This window comes from Boleophthalmus pectinirostris, unplaced genomic scaffold, assembly GCF_026225935.1.
Source record: "Boleophthalmus pectinirostris isolate CB_2022bp ecotype Guang Dong unplaced genomic scaffold, ASM2622593v1 HiC_scaffold_21, whole genome shotgun sequence".
Taxonomy (NCBI): Eukaryota; Metazoa; Chordata; class Actinopteri; order Gobiiformes; family Gobiidae; genus Boleophthalmus; species Boleophthalmus pectinirostris.
The window spans coordinates 23,473,853-23,494,765 of NW_026571175.1; the positions used below are offsets into that span (position 1 = coordinate 23,473,853).

The 20,913-nt window shown below is 41.7% G+C and overlaps 2 protein-coding genes across 3 annotated transcripts; both read right to left on the bottom strand.

Moving 5' to 3' along the window:
- Positions 1-186: 186 nt before the first annotated feature.
- On the bottom strand, positions 187-7,251 carry LOC110167174 (phosphatidylinositol 4-phosphate 5-kinase type-1 alpha-like). 2 transcript variants are annotated; one of them, XR_008632708.1, is made up of 16 exons: positions 7,128-7,251; positions 6,473-6,587; positions 5,665-5,699; positions 5,417-5,497; positions 4,356-4,486; positions 4,129-4,246; positions 3,848-4,000; positions 3,293-3,592; positions 2,936-3,129; positions 2,584-2,667; positions 1,877-1,925; positions 1,720-1,804; positions 1,504-1,620; positions 1,254-1,406; positions 972-1,050; positions 187-896 (listed from the first exon to the last, which is right to left on the bottom strand). XR_008632708.1 is itself a non-coding variant. In XM_020932481.2 (16 exons), exons 2-16 carry the CDS (start codon positions 6,519-6,521, stop codon positions 891-893), a joined length of 1,626 nt encoding a protein of 541 aa, XP_020788140.1. In that variant the 5' UTR covers positions 6,522-6,587; positions 7,128-7,251; the 3' UTR covers positions 187-890. The 2 variants fall into 2 exon arrangements, 1 of the variants encoding a protein (XP_020788140.1); XM_020932481.2 differs by having other exon boundaries at positions 1,262-1,406.
- An 873-nt stretch (positions 7,252-8,124) lies between these two features.
- ecm1a (extracellular matrix protein 1a) lies at positions 8,125-9,896 on the bottom strand. Its single transcript, XM_055157525.1, has 3 exons — positions 9,759-9,896; positions 9,131-9,375; positions 8,125-8,416 (listed from the first exon to the last, which is right to left on the bottom strand). Exons 1-3 carry the CDS (start codon positions 9,817-9,819, stop codon positions 8,213-8,215), a joined length of 510 nt encoding a protein of 169 aa, XP_055013500.1. The 5' UTR covers positions 9,820-9,896; the 3' UTR covers positions 8,125-8,212.
- Positions 9,897-20,913: the final 11,017 nt, after the last annotated feature.

Genomic DNA, 20,913 nt, shown 5'->3' on the forward strand with positions numbered 1-20,913 from the left:
AGTACCGGTACATTGGTTTATTTTAGGGATAATTATACAGTTTTTGTGTCAATATACCATGGACACAGTCACTGATAATTCTGTTCCCTTCACATCTAGACAAGAAAATGAACCATCTTTCTAGTCCTATCGTCGCTGATGCTGTTTTTTTTTTTCATATCATAAAACATAAAATATAGACAAACATTTTGAAAATGAGTACTTTTTTAATGCTTTTAAGACCCGGTGACTGCCCTGCTAACAACATTGACATCAAATAAAATGATATAAAATTAAGATAAACATAAAACGCTCTGACCCAGTGTCAAATAATAGTTAAAAATGAGCTTAAAGGTGACTTAATAGTTTGTCAAAAAAATTTAAGGCTCAGCAGTCTTTTTTCCAGCATATTTTGTACCCAAAGATTAACCTGGAAAAGTTAATCAAGAATACCTGGTGGAGACAAAAAAAAGTCCACAGACAAACTTTGTGTAACAGTCTCTCTCTCTCTCTCTGCATACAAAAATAACATCTTAAGATGTGTTAAAACAAAAAGCAGGAGTTAAATAATTCATCTTAGGCAATCAGTACCAGACTCATACATCTTAGTTATGTGCACCTACCACTGCAGAATTAATGTCATTAATGACGTGTTTTAAGTGAACAATGTGTAGGTTGTAAATTTGAGGGAATGACAACCTTATCTTAAGGTTGGGAACACTGGTGTGAGTAGTGTACAGTATAAAACAGGATTTATTCTAGTGTCACAACAATCTCTACTAAATATGAAAATAGCAAGTACATATCTGGAAACCTGGAAAGTGCATGCTTTCCTCAAGAGAATATTTGCCTCATAATATACTGTTAGTACCTTGGACCACATTCAAATGTTTGTTTTGTTTGTCCAACAGCTAAACCTGAAAAAAAAGAAAATTGTTAGAATTTGAAAAAGATGTACAAGGAAATGTAAATTTAATGACAAACAAACTCACTGAACAGGTGTTCATTTGAGGAACTACGTCACTCAGTGAGATTGCACCAAGGCTTTCTTCTAAAGGCCCCGCCTGAGCTCTGCCAAAAGTTGTTCAACATTTAAAGCAATCACATATCTGATATAACCATTTATGGAAAGCAATTATAAACAAAAAAAATAATATAATATAATTATTAATACAATTTATATAATTGTTATATTTGTTATATTGTTTATATTTTTTTCAAAATAAACAAATAAATATTATACAGAGATGTATTTGTTCTAGAGTATTACATGCCTTCTTACTTGTTGTGGTCCAAAGACGATGCTTCTTGCTGAGAGGACGCAGTGTTTTCCAGGGAGATTGAGACTGTGTGTTCCGTGGCCTTGCTTAAGCTGTTGATGTTTGATAATGCTTTTGGGAGGAGGTCAGGACGTCCTGTGTGCATGCCTGAAATGCAGAGGAGAAAACACGCAGAGGATGAGGAGCCAGTAGCAGCTGGTACAGAAATAAAGAAGTCCATAAAACCACACTTCACTGCTCTTACCGCTTTCGCCCTCAGGGTCAGATCTGGACTCTGAGCTGGCCTGTGTCAGGAAGACTGGGACTTTTCTGAGTGGAATGTAACCTACAGCACGACGCTTTTTTGTTGGAGAAGTTTTCCCTAAATATAAAAGAAGAGTTTTAAATTTAAAAAAATAAATAAAAAGTTATAAAACAACACACTGCAATAAGGATGCATTTTGTGCACTAATGTAGTTACCTGCAATCTTTTTGAAAACCGTGTTACACATAAACTTCTGAAAGCGGTCGGCATAAAAACTTGGTCTGTGCACTGAGACAGTATCCTGACAAACACATAATGAATTAAGTCCATAAAAGCACATGTATCATCATACATTTACCAAAAGATAACATACCCCATCATGAACTAGGGATTTCCAGGAATGTTCAAGCTTTTTGGCCAATCTAAAAAAAATAAGGCAATATTAATTGCACAGCACAAACTTAAAAGGAACTGTATGTAAAATTTAGCTTTTCAATTTCACAAACTCATCTGTCTCCACAGAAGTCAAATAGAATTGTTATCAATAAAATTATAATGGTGATTTATTCTTTATTACAAAGACTTTGGACCTGATGTCCTATTTATTTATGTTATAATTTGGTGTTTTGGTTGTCATGACGATTATTCAATCAGAGCCTCACCTCAGTGAGTCTCTCATTTGAGTAGCGTGTCAATGCTGAAATCCAGTTAGTTTAAACCTTTAATTTCAGACTGAAGGAACAGTGAACAGTGATATAACATTTGCTTAAGATTAAAGAAAAAAGCACCAACGTCAACAGACGCATGAACAAACAACCTCCAGCACAATGGGAAAATTATTACTCTTATCAAAGGAAAGTAGACATTAAATAAATACAGTTTTTTTGGTATGGCTTTATTCTTCCATAGTGATTTCAAAGAGCTGTGGCCTCCCTCTTTATTTAAGACATTTTGTTTTGTGTTTTTTGTTTAGGTTATGTAATTTCACACTTGCTGCGATATTTTGTAATCTTTATTTATTTTGGTTGGGAGATTTGAACAGTAGTTGTTAGCCAATGCATTAAGCAAACATGGACTTACCTGTAAGACTGCAGAATGTCAATGATACCGATGTACACCAGTAATCGCTCTCCTTTGGAGTTTTTTGCTGGAATTCCTCCCGTCCTAAGACAAAACATACCAAATAAGTTGAAAGCTCCTTCCTTAATTCTGCATTAAGAATTTGCTTATTTTTATGAATTATACTCTACCTATATCACACAATAGACAAGATCATGAATGTTCAAATTAAATATTTGGAGACTTGTGTGATAAAATTATTACATAAATTCAGGATCCTGCCCATTTGAAAATGAGACAATACAGCCATTTATAATGCTAAGAAACCCCCATAAAAAATCTTGGCTCATATTTGTTTTTCATAGTCACTCACTTGTCCTCTATGTCCATGGACCCCATTCTGGTCGGCTCTGATTGAATAGCCTCCAGTGCTGTGCAGTACAGAGGCTTTTGGACTTGGGGTCTGGCCTGGTCCACAGCGACTGCTCCAGCGTCCTCACTCGCCTGGTTCACATTATGAACTCCCATCAAAAGGCTGTAGTCCATGATCTTAAAACTCTGTAAAAGCTGACAAAATCAAACAAACATTCAATTAAAACTGAGAATTAACTTTTACCTTGTACATTGCCTAAGGAACAGACATGATTATTTGATGTATTATCACAGAGCAAGGTTCTTGTCAAAACACAGGCCACGTAAATCTTCACATATTGATAAAAACAGCACATACCAGGCAGTCCCTCTGGATGGTCTTGCACACTGCATTGTAGGTTTCTCCGTCCAGTAACAAACCATCAGGCATTTCCTGGATAAAGTCTAGGTCCTTGAATGTTGGTACAGCCTTCGATCTCTCTTTCGCAGACGCTCGGCGCTTGTAGGTAGAGCCTTTCAAATCGTACTTTTGATGCATTTTGACAACACTTGGGAGCAGATTGTTCATGACCACAATACGGATGTTTTTACCCCCTGACTGGACACAGTAGAGTCCGTAAAACTTTGGTAGTAACGTCCTCTTGTTCTGATTCAAGTTCTGCAAAAAGGAAATTCCATGATGTTAAATCTACATATCAAATATATAAAGTTGTATTAATCTGTCTTCAATTATGACGCAATAACCATATTATTAGGCATCACGAAAGCTAACACTGACATTTCAACGTAATTTAATAATTTACTTCAATATGCTGTCACCAACCCCCAACTTGAAGACTACATTGCACATGATGTAAATTGGGAATGATTTAAACAGTAAGTGCTAAACCTACATTAAGACATGCTCTCTTACCATAAAGTACCCTGGAAGTAGTTTTTGCAAAAATTCTGCTTCTTTGTGCTGGACAGTTTTAATAATGAACTCGTCATCTCTCGACACATAGAAAAGGGATCCACTGGCCCCGGGGTTAGACAACTCAATCAGCTCCTCATTGCACAAAGAATACTGGAAGCAGAACAATTAAATATTGAACATAACAGTGTAAAATGAAACATTATTCTGTTGCCACAATGAATTATGTGTTTTGCCATATAATAAATATACTAGTAGTAAATATTAGCAAAAGATAATACCATGTAGTCATCAGGTCGTATGCCAAACATCTCCCTGAAGTACCGAAAGGCGATTGGGGCATATGTCTTGAACCTGAAGTCTCCGTAGTGATGTGCTGGTGTCAGATTACTACCTTCACTGAAAAAGAGATATAAAATAAAGCATTATAACTACCAGGAACAATATGTAACAATAGATCTAAGCCAGTCAAGTCAACACAATTAGGTTATTATTATATTATCCTAACCTGGGAAAAAAGATGCTCTCAACCACTTCAAAGTCCTGGAGCAGTACATCTCTTTCAGGTTTCTGGCTCAGACTTCCAACTGTGTGTGTGATGCCCAACTGGATGGCTCCCTTTAGAGCTGATGAAGTGGTCTGAAAAATACAAATAAAAATGACATTAAAAATATCGGATTATGCGGGTCGACCACTTATAGAGACAGCGACAATAATCAATATATCACATGATCTTACTTTAAGCAGTGACATTTAAGTAGCTAGTTTGCCAATTTTCAACATTTGATTCCTATTTTTCTATATATTTTCTACTGGAAAATAAATGATTGTTAATGACTGACTATTTAAAACATGCGGCTGAAACTGCCCTGCCCTGCCCTTGAGATAAAGGTACAATAGATAAAGGCTCAAATGAAAACATTTAAAGTGTAGGGTTAGGCCTTTGTTACAAAACAACTTCCTTGTTTGATCTTTCCTTGATCAACAATATGACCCACAGACTGTATAAAGAAGTGGACTAAGGAAAATATAGCAAAACAAGCTGGCAAACTAAGTTGACTCAGTGCAGCTCAGTAGGCAAAAGCTATAAACAAGTAGGTGTAGGTGTGATGGTTTTAGAGTAGTTTCATTGTAGTTAGCTCCTCCCTTCAGTCAGATATAAGGCAGTGTCCACCAGTGTCTGACCAGAACTGAAGAAACAGCTTGGATGAGCAGCGAAATGTATTCAACCTTTTGCCATGGATTCTACCTGGACGACTGAGGGATTGTACACACTAAGGGAAATAGGAATTTATTTACAGACAAAATAGCGAAACAAAAACACTAGGATCACGTAAAGTGGGTTACTGTGAACATTTTAAAATGAAAATGAGGAGCCTGATAGAAGCAGTTAAGGAGAAAAGGGCAATGTTGTTTCAATAAAATGTGAATTGGAACCATAGTCAGTGGAGCCAGAAGCTTGCCCATTTGTATATACAGTCTATAATATGAACTTAAAATATAATAATTTCTTTGTCTTATGTCACATTGATTCTCTATAATGACTGCGGTCAGTGTTCAACTTCCTACCTTTTTGTAAGTAGTTTCGCCTGTGGGATCAATTCCACGATGGCCAATAGTTTTCTTATTGGCCTGTGAGGTACTTGGACCCTGTGAATGGAGAATTGCAGGATGGAAAGTTACTAGAGAAAAACCACTTTGCACATGTCAGCGTAAACCATGAAGCGGAAACGCAAGAGGATGTGTTGGTCAAACTATTGGTAATTTTGAGAATTAACCAACATTATGTCTCTCACACAATGAATGCTTTTACTTACATCAGGAAAGGCATGTCTACGGGCCCCCGCTGAATCTAGATAAAACAGATACTCTTTTAGAAACATATATGTACAATCACTTATTCACATGCTAGTACTACAGTTTCACAACCACTTTCAAATCAAAGCAAAGCAATGAAAAAGGGGAAGTCAGGAAGGATTTATGCATATGCACACACGTCTTGAGTTTTACCTCGGAAAGATGACAGTGTTCTCCACAAGTGTACAGCTTTGTGTGGCAAGGAAGAAACAATTTAGGTTTTAGCATTCTTCTAAAGTCTTCTAAAATATATTAATTACATAACGATAGGGGTAAGAGAATACAGTATCAGATGTTTTTAAAAAAAACTTTGTTTTTGAAACACATTTTTGAAAGTTTTTTTTTAAGAAACTGATACCATTTTGAATGTTGTTTATTATTTTAAGTGAGCATGTATGTCACCCCCAAAATGCTTTGTAAGATCATATAAAACATGAGACATTTAGTTGACTATTGTCAATTTTGGATTATTATTTTCAAGATCCTAATATAACTTGGTCATCAACAACTTTACCAATAATTGTGTGAAAACTGGATCATTCTAGCTAGTCTAAACGCTTACAGTTTAAAGGTTGATAACGCACGCCTACAGCTATCAGTGTGCTAAATAATGCTCTGCCATCAATATTTTACATGGAGTGTCTCTTGGCTTCACAGTGCTGTCTCGCCTGTGTCTGTTTACATCAGAGGGAGTTGCTAAAAGTAACTGCATACTTTTTTTCAATATCATTTAAGGAATCAATCACTAGACATAAATTAATTACTTACTGCCAGAAGTTTCCTGCAGTCCGGGAGGATCCTCTGCTGCTGTGGCCATTCAGATAAAACTGCACTTTGTCAGGGCTGTCCAGATGGTGACACCTTTTTTGATTTTCTTTGGCTCCTATAACAAGAAGCAACAGTTTCAAATTAGTTTTTTCTAACTTAACGCTACTTATTTAGTTAGTTAGTTAATATGGGCATATCAATTACAATGGATTAGATCAGATGTATTGTTTTAGTTAATTGTTAATAGTGCAAGTGCTTATTCAACACCACACCAGGGGCTTTTTAATCGGTTTAACCTTAGAGTCCAGAAGGAATGTTAGATAAACTAACAACAAAACAACATTACGGGTGACTTCATGCCATAACTAGTTAATGTATTGCAAACAACTACGTATCAAGAGGTAATCCTAGGCTCTTAGTTAACCAAATATGTAAAAACAGCACCAGGCTACGTGTAATGAGATTTTAAAATGATCTGTTAGTTTTGTGTGTGTGTGTCAGCGTTGTATTGTCGCTGTTATGAAAGCCACTGGGCGATACTTCTTCACACAACAGAAAAACAGCTAACCGGTTCGCCAACTTTTACATTTAAAATAAGGCACATGCTCAACAATCATATGAATAAGTATTTGAAAAACCAGCGTGATTGACTTACTAGTCGAAACGTTGGAGAAAATATCCGCTTCCAAATACTGAAAAAAACTTCGCTCTCCTAAAAAGTTGGTCCCCAAACTAAACTAATAAACACGGAAACACTCCGGAAGTAAAGGCAATCCCGTTATCACTCTCACTTCCGGTTTAATCCTGGCACCGGAAGTATGGGAATTATTTGTAAATTAAAACGTTTCTTAATGGTTATTTATGATCTCTTTACCTGTCCAGTCTTTACAATTCCATAAAGCTAACCAAAATAAATATATTTAAACAAATTAAATAGGACTATATGGGATAAGCGCACATAGCGACCTTACCATAGAAATAGGATGACCAGATTTTAAAATGTCAAAACTGGGACACACCCGGGTTGGGATGGTTTTGTATAAATAAAATTGTGAAAAGAGCACGTATCATTTCTTACTGTTGATGTTTTGGGGTTTTTTGTTTTTTTTGTTTGTTTTTTTTGCCTTATGGTCATTTTCAAGCCCCGTTTACTGTATTTTAGTTAAACAAATCACAATATGTGACTCTCTTTACTGTTGGCAGGGATCAGGTTGATCGAAAATAGGGACAACTGGGACATTTCTTGTATAAAACTGGGACAAATCAATGGTTTTGGAGAATCTGCCGGCACAGGGGACACAGGGCTCTGAACTGGGACTGTCCCGAGTAAACAGGGACATCTGGTCACCCTGCATGGAAAATTTGTCATATTATATATCAACTTGTAAATCATCTATTACAGTAGATGTAAGAGATGATCTCTGTTACAGTAGATGAACAATAATTTTTAATAATTTTACAAAGACAAGATAAATATCCCTGATGCAAAATTAAGATTTTGAAAAAAAAAAAGTTTAATATTGTAATATATCAGTAATCAGAACCAACATTTTTATTTATTATATCAAAAACATACATTGGATATAATATAATTTTTTTTTCTTCATCATTACATTATGAATTCAAAATGTTAAGTCTAAAAACTGCACAGATTTCTCGTAATCAAAGATAAAGTGACTGCTAGTGAGAAAATGTATTCAGAGTATCCATAAAAGTTTAAACATAAATTTCTCACTATTATTAACATTCATTGTTTTTAAAGACAAAGACTTCAGCGTTGGGTGTGAATTGTGTGATGTGTTCCAATGTTGGGCTATAGCTCGGATTGAACGGCTCTGTGGAGAAGCATATCCACCGAGCGGCGCCCTGTAGTCTGCAGCAGTCATAAGCAGCAGTCATCGTTGAAAACTCCTCCACACAGAACTGAGAAAGAGCTTGCATCCACTAAGACAAAAGAAAGAAAACTATGACAAATGAAGGTCCTACAATTGAGACCTCTAAGCCATGTTAAAATGCTGGTATCTAATTTAAAAGATATCTGGAGTTGTGTTTTGTTTCATTCACACACATCTGAGCAACTCTTTATTATTAGTCTGTCTACATCTCCAAAGCTCATAATGCTTTGTTCCACTTTGTCATGCCATGAAGCAGTAGTTATCAACTTTTACAGCTCACTTTTACCTTTAGTTCAGTAGAGATAATCAGAGAAAATCTTAGTAGAACACAGCCTAAATATAAAGGTTTTGTGTGTTAAACATGTGTGAATGAAACAAAACACAACTCCAGGTATGTTTGTGATGAGGAAACAACATTATAGTTCAGAAAATAGTGTAATATAGGCACTTTAAAATCTAAACAACAATAATAACAATACTCAAGCATACATTCAATATAAAATATTCTGACCTGTGTAAATAGTTAACTTGTTAATTAGTTAATTTGATTAAATTTAATTTCATACAAATTGGAGAGCATATTAAGTGTCCCCTATTGCTTTTATTTAATCTTTAAGCAGTACCTTTTGATCAGTAGTTACATTTACACCATGTTTTTGATCATGTCTACAAATGAAGTTTTTTTTAAGTCAGTGTATTGTCTTGGTTGTTTTCAGATCATGGGAGCCACTGTTGTAAACAAATTGTCTGTAGTTTAACTTACTGCTTGTTGTGTACAACAGAGGAGTACACCAGGCTGCTGTATCATTGGTCCACTGCAGCAAAATTGGTACCAGGACTCTAGACGGGTTATGGCTGTTGCCCGGCGACGGAAGTGGCTGCTCCAGGATGATGGGATGGTGTGAGCGGGGTATCTATGGCGACGGTTGCCATTGTAACAAAGAGCCAGAATATTCTCAACTGTGGGATAGGCTGGTGGGAACGGGACAGGGTCTTCCAACAGGCTCTCTGTAAAGAAAAATAAAACGAAACAATAACAAATCTATTACTGCAAAATACTGTGAATGTTATACAAAATAAATAATTAAACCTTATTTATATAATAATATGGTATTTTCATAAAACTACATTTAATAAAAAAAAGAAAGAAATCTAAAAGTATATTACATCATACTGCTATAGTCCTATAATATTTAGTAGAGGTGGAGGAATAATACTATTGTTAATTTACAGGTTTTGTATAGAGTCGATTTTCAAGGCAGTTTATTTGCCTGGTAGTTAATAGAAATAATAAGAGCTACTCTCACAACTCACAGCTCAGTGTCAAGTCTCTCTTACTCAGTTCTACAAGTAATAATAGACTGTCTCATAAAATATATAAAATAATTTACCTCCAAAATATGCGTTGTAAATGGTCAGAAGTGCAATTGTCAAAAATACTGCCACACTCATTTCTGAAACAGCTTGGCAACAAAAAGCTGTAATCTGTCTAAAAGTGTCTGAAGATAAAGCTATGGAGGGTCGCACAGGCTGCTTTTATTAACAATGGGAGTAAATGTAGTGGGCGTGTAATGCTTGGAAATGGTTGTTTTGGGAGGCAGAGAGGTGGTATGACAGGAAAGGAGAGATAAGCATAGAAACTCAACTGATCAAGGACCCACATTCATGTTAAAAGTGCTGTGTAGAGAAACCACAAAAATTTATAGGACATTCAAATTGCTTATCAAAGACTGGTGCATTTTGACATGGTCTTGCTGACTGGGCATCAACACAAAAATATTTTCAAGTGGAAAAATACAGGAGGTCTATCTTGAGCTTGAGAGGTTTTCATTAAAAACAATAAAACATTTTAGCCTTTCCCACATTGCAACCCACAGTCCATATTTGGTCCTTCAAGGTCAAGTATGTCAATTGTTAATACTCTCTTTTGGCTCTTTCAGTTGCAGCTGAGACCAAAATATATCAGGACAGGCCATGCCTCATGTGAAAGCTCAGAGCCTCTAGACTTCACTGAGCTGCAGAGGCTACACAAGCACTGATTCATGATTGGCCACAGATGCTGAGGTTTAGGTAGTGACTTTTAAGAAAATGTTATAATGCTTCCTCATCAAAAACAGCACCAGAGTTGTGTTTTGTTTCATTCACACATTTGAGTAATCATGTAGTATTAATCTGCCCACTGTCTTTCTAATCTGTCTACTGCAGCAGTTTCAGGATGAGCACAGTATGCCCCCTTGTGGTCGTGACCCGCATCGTGAAGACAAGAGCTTTAAACGGCCTCTACTAAACCAACGCACATGTCCTTTATTGGTCTCAAGCAACAGTAGTTCTATTTATACGAAATAACAATAATGGGACTTACGTATGACCAAACTTTTGTTGTTTGTTACCGTCACTACACAAAATGAATGTCTGCTATTTGAGTTAAAATTACATGTGCTATTTAAGTAGTTTAGATTTTTTTTTTATATATACTTTGAGTATTTAGCTTTATTTAAGATATTTCTGTCTAGTTTCAATATTTAGTTTATATATGTTGCGGTTAACCTGATTACAAAGCACATTTACAAACAGTCACCACTGCCCCAATGTTCTGCTAAATTTCAGCTATGTAATTTTATAATATGTAGCACAGAATTATTTTTTTTTAATTACCTGAAGCGAAAAGAAAGATAACTGTAAGGAAAAAAAAAAAGTAATCAAATTATTAAAAATGTTCAGCTCAACACCAAAGAGGTTAAGATAAAATTTCCTGTTAGTGATGTATAAAAGTAGGTTATAACTCCACATCCAATTTTGTTTTTGCATTGGCTGAAAAAAAAAGAAAGAAAGACAAAATGTAAAAGTCTAGGACTAACAAGTGATTAAACTGAAATCAACTAAAAAATAAAAAATAAATAAATACAAATTCTTTCTGGAATGTAAGTTATTTTAACTCTGTTTTTGCCATGCAGTTGGGGTCCCACTTTCATTCATAAATTGTGATGCTGATATTTGATTGTAAATAAAAAAAAAAAACATGTTACAGTACAGGTTTTGGATGATGGCCGTTCACAAAGTGCAAAAACTCATACCAAGTTGTGTTGTTTAAATAAAGTTAGATTTTCTGACATCACTTCTATTACTACCAGACACACACCCACTGTTCTGTATCACTGGGGTACAAGGTATTAAAATCCATTCATTGGTTAATCAAAATTCAATATAATCAATTATACAACTCCAACAATCTTTGCACTTGTGCGGAGTAAGGACTACACCACATCAACCATGTATAACTTAGTTACTTCAGTCAACCATGGATCACAACAGCAAATAAAACATAATCCTATTACATAAAAAATGACAGATGAACATAATATTTAAACAGGGTTCTTTAATCTGAGGTTATAGGGCATGTTGTGTTGTGCCCTCATTTTATTATTTGTATTATGATAGAGACTTATGATTTAACCAATGGCGTGTAAGAACACTTGATCACGTGAGGCACAAAATTATGAATGGCCTGCACCTGTGAATTAAAGTGTGTGCCCGTGGAGAATGGGGTAACCACACAAAAAAGAGAATACGAAGTGTACTGTGTTTTAATGCTCACGACAACGCTGCGTAAAAGGGACCCTGCTAACAGGTTAAGGGCCCAGAGTCATTTTACGCAGTTTGAGGAGCGGTCTCCAGGTGAATGTCGCGACGGTAAATGCGTGCACCTGAGTTCAGCCATTGACCGCAAACATGAGTAAAAACAGAGAAAAGGACACTGTGCCAAGCCGCTGGGGCAGACTCGTATTTAATGGCGATGAAAAAGGATACGAGCTGTGGGAGACAAAGTTTTTGGGCCACCTCCGTCTCCAAGGATTGAAGGACACTATTTTACAATCACCTGGTCCTGACGACGAAGATGATGACGAGAAGAATGCTGAGGCCTATGCGGAGCTTATCCAGTTCCTGGATGACAAGAGCCTGTCGCTGGTAATGCGCGAGGCGGTGGATGATGGACGCGAGGCAAAGGGAAGCCCAGGGTGATAAACTTGTACACTGAATTAACGTCTCTACAAAAGTCACCGATGGAAAATGTCACTGAGTATGTAATCAGAGCAGAGACTACTGATTACTGCGTTGCGAAGCGCAGGTGAGGCGCTCAGTGACGGACTTTTGATAGAAATGGTTTTAAAGGGGCTGCCAGAGACATTTAAACCATTTGCCATTCATGTTTCTCAGAGTGAAGATAAAATGACTTTTGCGGAGTTTAAGACAAAGCTCCGGAGTTATGAGGACATTGAAAATATGCGTGCAACTGTGTCTGAGGACAACGTGATGAAGGCGAGAGCGCAATTTGGCACAAGGCGCACACCAGAGAGCGCAAAGGACAGTGGCAATACGGACATTGAGTGTTATAAGTGTGGTGTCAGAGGCCACATAGCCAAAAGCTGTCCGCGCAAGCAGTGGTGCAGTCACTGTAAAAGTAACACAACAATACGACGTGTAGACGGAGGAAGCAGCGGGATAACGCACAGCGAGCGTCCGACGCGGAGAGCAAGGAATATGCTTTCCGGATAAGTGACTCGGAGATGCAGGTGCCAGATGTCAAAAGCAAAGGTCTGATGGTGGATGCGGGTGCAACGTCACATATCACAGACATCGCCAAGTTCAAGAGGTTCGATGCCAGTTTCCAGGCCGGGACGCATTGTGTGGAGCTAGCGGATGGCACCAGGAGCAACGGAGTCGCCAAGCACAGAGGGGACGCAGAGGTGTGGTTGGTCGACAGCAGGGGGCACCGCTGAGGAGGGCCTTGTACATACCAACTTATCCTCAGGATATCTTCTCTGTGAAAGCTGCCACCACGTGTGGAGCCACGGTGATCTTCAGTGAGAAGAAGAACGTTCTGCTACATAAAGATGGCACTAAATTTCCCATACATGTACACAACAAACTGTACTATCTGCACACATCAGAAAGTGACAGTGAAGACCAGTGTAACAAATGTCATGATTTGCAGACTTGGCATGAAATTCTAGGACACTGCAATTTTGCAGATATCATGAAATTAAAGCATGTTGTAAGTGGTATGGAGATTAAGAATGAGGGAAATAAAACTCCACCACACTGTGAAATCTGCACACAGGGGAAGTTTATTCAAACTAGAAACAGGGCCGGATACCAGGGCTAAAGCACCTCTGGAAATGGTGCACACAGATCTAGCTGGTCCTGTAGACCCTATGTTCAGAGAAGGTCATGGGTACGCACTATCCTTTACAGACGATTATTCTAGTGCAGTGTTTGTATACTTTCTGAAAAATAAGAGTGACACAGTACAAGCTACTGAGAAGTTTCTAGCTGACATGGCCCCTTATGGGCAGGTGAAATGTATGAGATCAGATAATGGTACAGAGTACACTGGGAAAGGGTACCAAGCATTAATGAACCGGAGTGGTATTGGGCATGAGACCTCAGCCCCATACTCTCCCCATCAAAATGGTACTGCTGAACGCAACTGGAGAACTCTGTTTGACATGGCCAGGTGTATGCTCATTCAGAGTGGGCTACCTAAGATGTTATGGACTTATGCTGTCCAGACTGCAGCTGTAGTGAGGAATAGGTGCTTCAGCAACCGCACTAAACAGACTCCTTTCTACATGCTAACTGGCAGGCAGCCTAATATTTCCAGGATGCAGAAGTTTGGACAATTGTGTTACACATATAAACATCAACAAAAAGGAAAGTTGGACACAAGATGTGAGAAAGGGATTTTTATCGGATATGACAAGAATAGTCCAGCCTATTTGGTGTACTATCCCAGCAACAGAAAAGTAGAGAGACAGACTTGTGGAGTTTATATCCAAAACGGACACAGATGTGCTGGATGCTGATGAAGATGATTTTGTGGTCAACAGACAATTAAAACCCCACCTGTTAGTCCAGATGTAACTGAAAAACAAGTAGATGTCAAAGAGCAAAGTGATAACCAGACACAAATGGTGAATAAAGAACAGGAACAGGCACCAAAAAAGGAAAATGGGGAACATCTATCTGACCAGAGGCGATACCCAGCTAGAGAAAGGAAGAGACCTGGTTATTTAGATGATTATGTTTGGTTTTGAGGATGATGAGACCAATATTGACTATTTGTGAGGGACTGTGTGCGTCTGGAATGCACTGATTACTGATTTTGTCCTCAACTGAGTTGTCCTCGATCAGAAGGACAGGCAACTCCAGTGATGCAAGGTAGATGTTTATAGAAGATGTTTATTGGTGGTTACATGGGGAGCGTATGTGTGTATGTATGTGTGTGGTTATCCTGCATGAACGCACACGTTAAATATACACACAAATAGGAACAGGGGCTTAAGCCTAGCACGAGGCTCTACTGCAACAAGAGCGGAACTATTGGGGCCCAAGTGTACCGGAACTACAAACAGATGCATGATGGGTATCGTAGTCCCATGCACATCGGACTTTCAACAGCCGCCCCTGTATTTGAAGGGCAAATACATACATGCAAAGTCCACTAAGTTGGAGGAGTGCTGCCAGTGTCCTCAGGCACTTCAGGAAGCTCCACTAGTTTGGTTACAGGGCGTACGTACGTACGTACTGTCTCTAACTTTCACCTCCGCAGATCGAACAATACCGTCTACTCCTGGGAAAACCTTGGTGATTGTGCCAACAGGCCACAGTCCTCTGGGGAGATTTGCATCCACAATCATGACAACCTGTCCCACAACCACATTGTCAGTAGATTTCCTCCATTTCTGTCTCAGCTGAAGCCCAGGGAGGTAGTTCTGAATAAAACGCTTCCAGAAATGGTCACTGATCACCTGACTGTGTCTCCATCTCCTGTTAGACAGAGCATCATGTGGGCCATACACTGCCTGTGGTAGCGCTGAGTCACGCCGCCCCATTAACAGGAGGTTTGGTGTGATGGGATCAGTGTCAGCCACATCAGAGGAGGCATACCCGAGAGGTTTAGAGTTTAGGATGCCCTCAACCTCAATCAGTGTCGTAAGCAAAACTTCTTCTGCTACAACCTGGTCTTTCAGGACAACTTGCAGAGCTGACTTGACTGACCTGATTTCCCTTTCCCAGGCACCCCCAAAGTGAGGAGCATGCGGTGGATTAAAGCGGAAGTTAATGGTCTGGGTGGCTAGTTGTTGTTTTAGTTCTTGGGCCATGTTCTCAAAGGCGGTATGGAGCTCGTTGTTACCACCCCTGAAGTTTGTGCCCTGATCTGACCACAGCTCGTACGGCTTCCCCCTGCGTGCAATAAACCTGCGTAAAGACATAAGAAAAGAGTCAGTATCAATGCTTGGCAGGAGATCCAAGTGCACACATCTGGTGGTGAGGCACTTGTAGATAATCCCCCAGCGCTTCTCTCTTCTGCGGCCAATCTTAATCATGTATGGACCAAAGCAGTCTACTCCTGTAGACCAGAATGGGGGTTTATAAAGTCGCAACCGTGAAGGGGGAAGGTCAGCCATTTTGGGAGTAGAAGGAGAAGCACGCCATCTTCTGCAGTCCACACACACTGGTACTGATATTTCTTGATGGCCTGACGTCCTCTGATGATCCAATAGATGCGGCGTATCTCTGCGTACAGCCTCTCTGTGCCTGGGTGAAGGAGCTGAGCATCATAATGCTTTATGATAAGTTCAGACAGGGGATGATCTGCTGACAGCACAACAGGATGAATGCTATCCGGGTCTACATCTGTAGCCTGACGCAGACGGCCTCCAACTCTGATCAGACCACTGAGGCTGTCATATTCAGGGGAGAGCGCACTCAGACGGCTGCTTGAGTTAACAGTACGGCCTGCTCGGAGGGCTTGAACCTCCTCTGGGAAACTGTCAGTCTGTGCAGAGCGAAGCAGTAACGTCTCTACTTCCAAGCGCTCTGCTGCAGTGGGAGGAGTGGCCGCCCCGTGCAGTGACTGGTGAGTGGCCAGGACCAAGTCATCCAGTGTTGTGTACTGTGCTGGATCTGGGGGGCTCGGTGATACAGCGGCATGGCCACACAATGCTGCTTTTCTGAGCTCCTCACTGCCACAGATTGTAGGATCTGTTGGTGGCTTTGGCCACATGTCCTGCGTCTGAGTCAAAAAGTGTGGGCCTCGTGCCCAGCGGCTGGAAACAGTTAACTCTGCCAGAGGTTTGCCTCTAGTAATATCATCAGCAGGGTTATTGTCGGAGTTTACATAACACCACTGCGCTGGGGAGGTCAGCTCCTGGATTTCGCAGATTCGAGTTCCCACAAATACCTTGTAGCGGCAGGAGCTTGACTGGATCCACTGCAGCACTGTCGTGGAATCCGTCCACAGATAGACGGACTGTAGAGGGATGGTGAGTTCGGTTTGGAGCACCTTGGTCAGCTGGGCTCCAGTAAGCGCCGCACACAGCTCCAGTCGGGGCATCGACACTTGTTTGCGGGGCGCTATTCTGGACCGTGCCATGACAAATGAGGTGGAGATGTGCACTTGATGGTCCATCACCCTGAGATAGGCTACAGCTCCATAAGCTCTCTCAGAGGCATCACAGAAAATGTGAACCTCATATGTCGCACTGTCGCTATTATGAGGAGGAGCATAACAACGAGGCATGGTGATATGCTGGAGATGTAACAGCTCGCTCTCCCATTCAATCCAGGACTGCAGCAGAGTGCCTTGTATAGGCTCGTCCCATCCTCTCTCTGTGCTCCACAAGGCCTGCACTATCAGCTTCGCTCTTGTGGTGTAGGGGCAGATATAACCCAGTGGGTCATATTGACTGGCCAATACTTTGTACACGTTGCGGGGTGTGACAGTGGTGTAGGACACTGGGCGATGCTTGTATCCCAGGATGTCAGTCGGGCAGTGCCAGCTGAGACCCAATGTTGACTCCTGTGGATCAAGGCTCTTGAAGTTTAGCCACATTTCACAGCTGTCTGACCTGGCCGCACTAGGAAGATGAGCAATCACTTCCGGGATGTTGCTCGCCCACTGACGTATCTCAAATCCACCATGGAGGAGAAGCTCTCTCATTCTGTCAACGAGCGCCTTGGCCTCTTGTGGGTCAGACAGGGACTGCAGGCAGTTGTCCACGTAGAAGGCTGTGTGTACAGAGTCATACACGTCCTGGTAAGTGTCTATATGTTCCTTCACGTGGGTCTGTAGTGCAAAAGTAGCGCAGCAGGGGCTACAGGTAGTTCCAAACGGCAGGACTCTCCACTCATACACATCCGGGGCCTGCTCTGTTTTACCATCTCGCCACAGGAAGCGCAGGAGGGGGCAGTCCTCTGGGAGCAGTCGGACCTGATGAAACATAGCTTTGATGTCTCCGCTCACAGCCACAGGGAACTGCCGGAAGCGAAGTAATACGCCAAGTAGTGTAGGCCCCAGTGTAGGCCCTGGCAGGAGATAATGATTGAGGATGGTTCCCTGGAACTCAAAGGAGCAGTTAAAAACTACTCTGGCCTTGTTGTTATGATGCACTATGTGATGTGGCACATACCAGGATTCAGTAGAGCTATGAATCTCTTCTGGAGTCAGCTTAACCACATAGCCTGAGTCTGTTAACCTTTTAATCTCCTGATTGTATGTGCTAGCTAGATCCGGGTGTCTAGCTATCTTGCGTTCTGTGGATCTCAGGAGGCCTTTGACCACGTCAGGAGAGACTTGGAGCTGTGGGAAATCTTTCTTCCGGAGCAGGGGAGTGGCGTATCGCTCTACACCATCTACCGGGACTCTGATGGTTTTAGCCTCTAGCATGGCTATTGCCTCTCTGTCCTCTTTAGAGCGTGTGACCTCCTTCTCTGGTCTGTGGAGGGGAGCGTCTAGTTGCCACAGACGCTGCACATCCTGATGGAGGGTCTCAGCAGGAGAAAGGCATGACAGATTCAGGCAGTGTACCTCACTCCTCTGTGCAGGCAGGCTGCAGCTGGGACCCTGGATGGCCCACCCAAGCTTGGTGTAGACAGCCACGGGCCCATGGGCTGGTCCACGCAGAACAGGGCGGACAGGAGTAATGAGGTGAGCATTATCAGAGCCGATTAACACTAAAGGCTGTACCTGTGAGAAACCCTCAAGCTGTACACGCTGTAGGTGGTGATACTTCTCCTTTAAGAAGTCAATTGGGCAGGACTGTTCAGTAAGGCAAAGCTGGGTGGCGGTGAAGGCACCAGTAATCTTGTAGCGTGTTCTAGGCTTGGCCTTAGGAGAGAGGCAGAATGAGACGCAGGCTCCCTTTACCTGAATCACATCATGGCGGATAGTTCTCAGTGAGAGTGTCTCTTCTTTCTGCTGTAAGCCTAATGATTTGACAGCAGCTGGGAGAATGATGGTTTTCTCTGAGCCATCGTCTAGGAGAGCAAATGTGTCCAGCGACTTCCTCTCATGGTGCAGCTGGATGGGCACAACCTTGAGGATAACACGGCCTGAGTGACTGAGGGGACCCAGAATGACTCTGCTGGTGCTCACTGTTAGAATGTTAGGGTCCTGTTTCTTTGCTTCAGCCAGGTCATGTAGAACTAGTAAGTGCTGTTCTCCACAGCTGCTGCACAGTTTCTTCAGTGTGCACTGCTCAGGAGTGTGTTTACGGCCACAGCGCCAGCATCTGGATTTCTCCTTTATCCAGGAGGTTACAGCTTTAAGATCCAGCTTCTTAAAATCTACACAGCTGCTGAGGTAATGCTCTGTCCCTTCACAGTAAGGGCAATAGGGCTTAAACTTTTGCTTCAGCTTAGAAGGGGCTGAAGGAACAGCTCGCGCTTTTGGCTCTGTCTTGGGTTGTGCCTGTGCAAGGTCTGAACCATAATAGATGGAGCTGGACTTATACTGTGACTTTGGCCCTGCAGTGGCTCTAAGGTGGTTTCTCTCTGGGCGTGTTCTGTCTACATGCTGAGGCTGAGTGGCTTGTCTTGACAGCTGTAGTACTTGTGATTTACGCTCCAGCCATTCAGAGAGGTCATACATGTTATATGTGCGACTGCTGCCACTGCGAATGATGCCACGTGTGATACAGTACTCAATGAAACTGTCTCTGTAGCTAGAAGGGAGCTTAGTGAGCAGTTTGTCTACATGTGAACCACACTGGAGCTCACTGGCGGCTACATCATCCATGGTACTGAGGAGGCCAACCAAGCTGGATATTGCCAGGGAGAAGTCTTCAAAGGCCTGAGGGTCACCGGCTTTAACCGGAGGGCAGTTAAGGATGGCACTCAGCTCACTCTGGACTAACTGTCTTGGCTGCCCATACCTCTGCTCCAGAGCTCTCATGGCACTGCTGTAGGGAGTGCGGTCATGAATGTAGCGACGAGCCACCTGCAAAGCACATGGATGCTCCAAATGATCCAGCAGGATGTGATATTTATACTCCTCTGTGAGATGAGCATGTGGCCCCAGTAAACTGTCCAGTCCCTTCTTCAGCAATGCAAAGTCACTCTCTCTGCCCGATCTGAAAACCACCAGTTTAGGTTTAGGTATGCCGTACGAAGATGCTACTATCATCTCCATCAGGTTAGGATGGGCGATATCTGCTGGAGAAGGATGATAGGTAGCAGGCTGTGGTGGGTAAACAGAGGCTGATGGATAGTAGCGACTGCCTGCATCCATGGGAGGAGCAACATATGACCGATCATAGGTGTCATACGGCTGTGCCTCTGCCCTCGGTGGTGAGTAATGCAGGGATGTAGATTGGGGTCTACTGATGACTGCGGAGTTATGAGACTGTGAATAGAATACCTGGTTAGAGCTTGGAGGAGGTGGATGATGAGACCTCTGTCTGAATATGAGTTCTGCTCGATGTGGTTCAGCTCTATCAAGGGGTGTTGACTGGACTACCTGGATGGCAGGTTGACGCTCAGGATGGATAACATGACTCACCCTAGGCGGTGGAGCAGGTAGTGTTGCAGGCTGATGGGCAGCTGGAGGCACCGGTCGAAAAACACTGGGCTGATGTACAGGCTGTAGCACAGGCTGTACTACAGGGTTTGGAGGGAGTGGAGCTGGATAAGGAGCAGGAGATACTCTTGGTTGCACTGTAGGCTGCACTGTAGGGTCCAGTGGAGGAGAAGTCAACTGTGCTGCAGGCTGGGCAAAGCCAGGTGTTCCTGTTGCAAGTTCCACTGGCCGGAACAGGTTCACAGGAGTTCTGGTATCTCGCCTGGGGGCTGGTGCTGGTGCAATCAGTGGTACAGGTTTGAGTACAAGAGGAAGAGAGGCAGCTCTGTCTGGTACAGGAGTGTTAACGTGCTGAACGAGAGGGCTAGAGGACTTGCAATCTCGCTCCAGTTTCTCCACACGTCTAGTTAAAGCACCGCTGGTCTCCCTCATCGTGACTTGCATCTCTTTCATCGTTGTCAGCACTCTGTTCCAAGCACTCTCCATTTTCTCCCATCTATTCTCCTCTTCCTCTGATTCATCAAAACTACAGTCTGAAACCTCTGGATCAGGTAGGCCATGTTCATAGTCTGCCAGATGTCCTGGAAGCCTCCGGCTCCTGTGCGGACGGGGACTATGCTGTGGTTCCTCCTGAGGTGCCTCATCTTGTTGTGAAGTTGCCATCTTGATAACTCAGCCGAAGACAA

Excerpts from the sequence above, each read along its gene's own strand:
- LOC110167174 (XM_020932481.2), bottom strand. The coding sequence starts at position 6,521 with ATGGCCACAGCAGCAGAGGATCCTCCCGGACTGCAGGAAACTTCTGGC. Across the intron at positions 3,593-3,847 it reads TACTTCCAGGGTACTTTATG|AACTTGAATCAGAACAAGAG; the intron begins GTAAGAGAGCAT and ends TCCTTTTTGCAG. Across the intron at positions 1,805-1,876 it reads AATCCCTAGTTCATGATGGG|GATACTGTCTCAGTGCACAG; the intron begins GTATGTTATCTT and ends TGTGTTTGTCAG.
- ecm1a (XM_055157525.1), bottom strand. The coding sequence starts at position 9,819 with ATGAGTGTGGCAGTATTTTTGACAATTGCACTTCTGACCATTTACAAC. Across the intron at positions 9,376-9,758 it reads TTACAACGCATATTTTGGAG|AGAGCCTGTTGGAAGACCCT; the intron begins GTAAATTATTTT and ends TTTTCTTTACAG. Across the intron at positions 8,417-9,130 it reads TCTGTTGTACACAACAAGCA|TGGATGCAAGCTCTTTCTCA; the intron begins GTAAGTTAAACT and ends CTTTTGTCTTAG.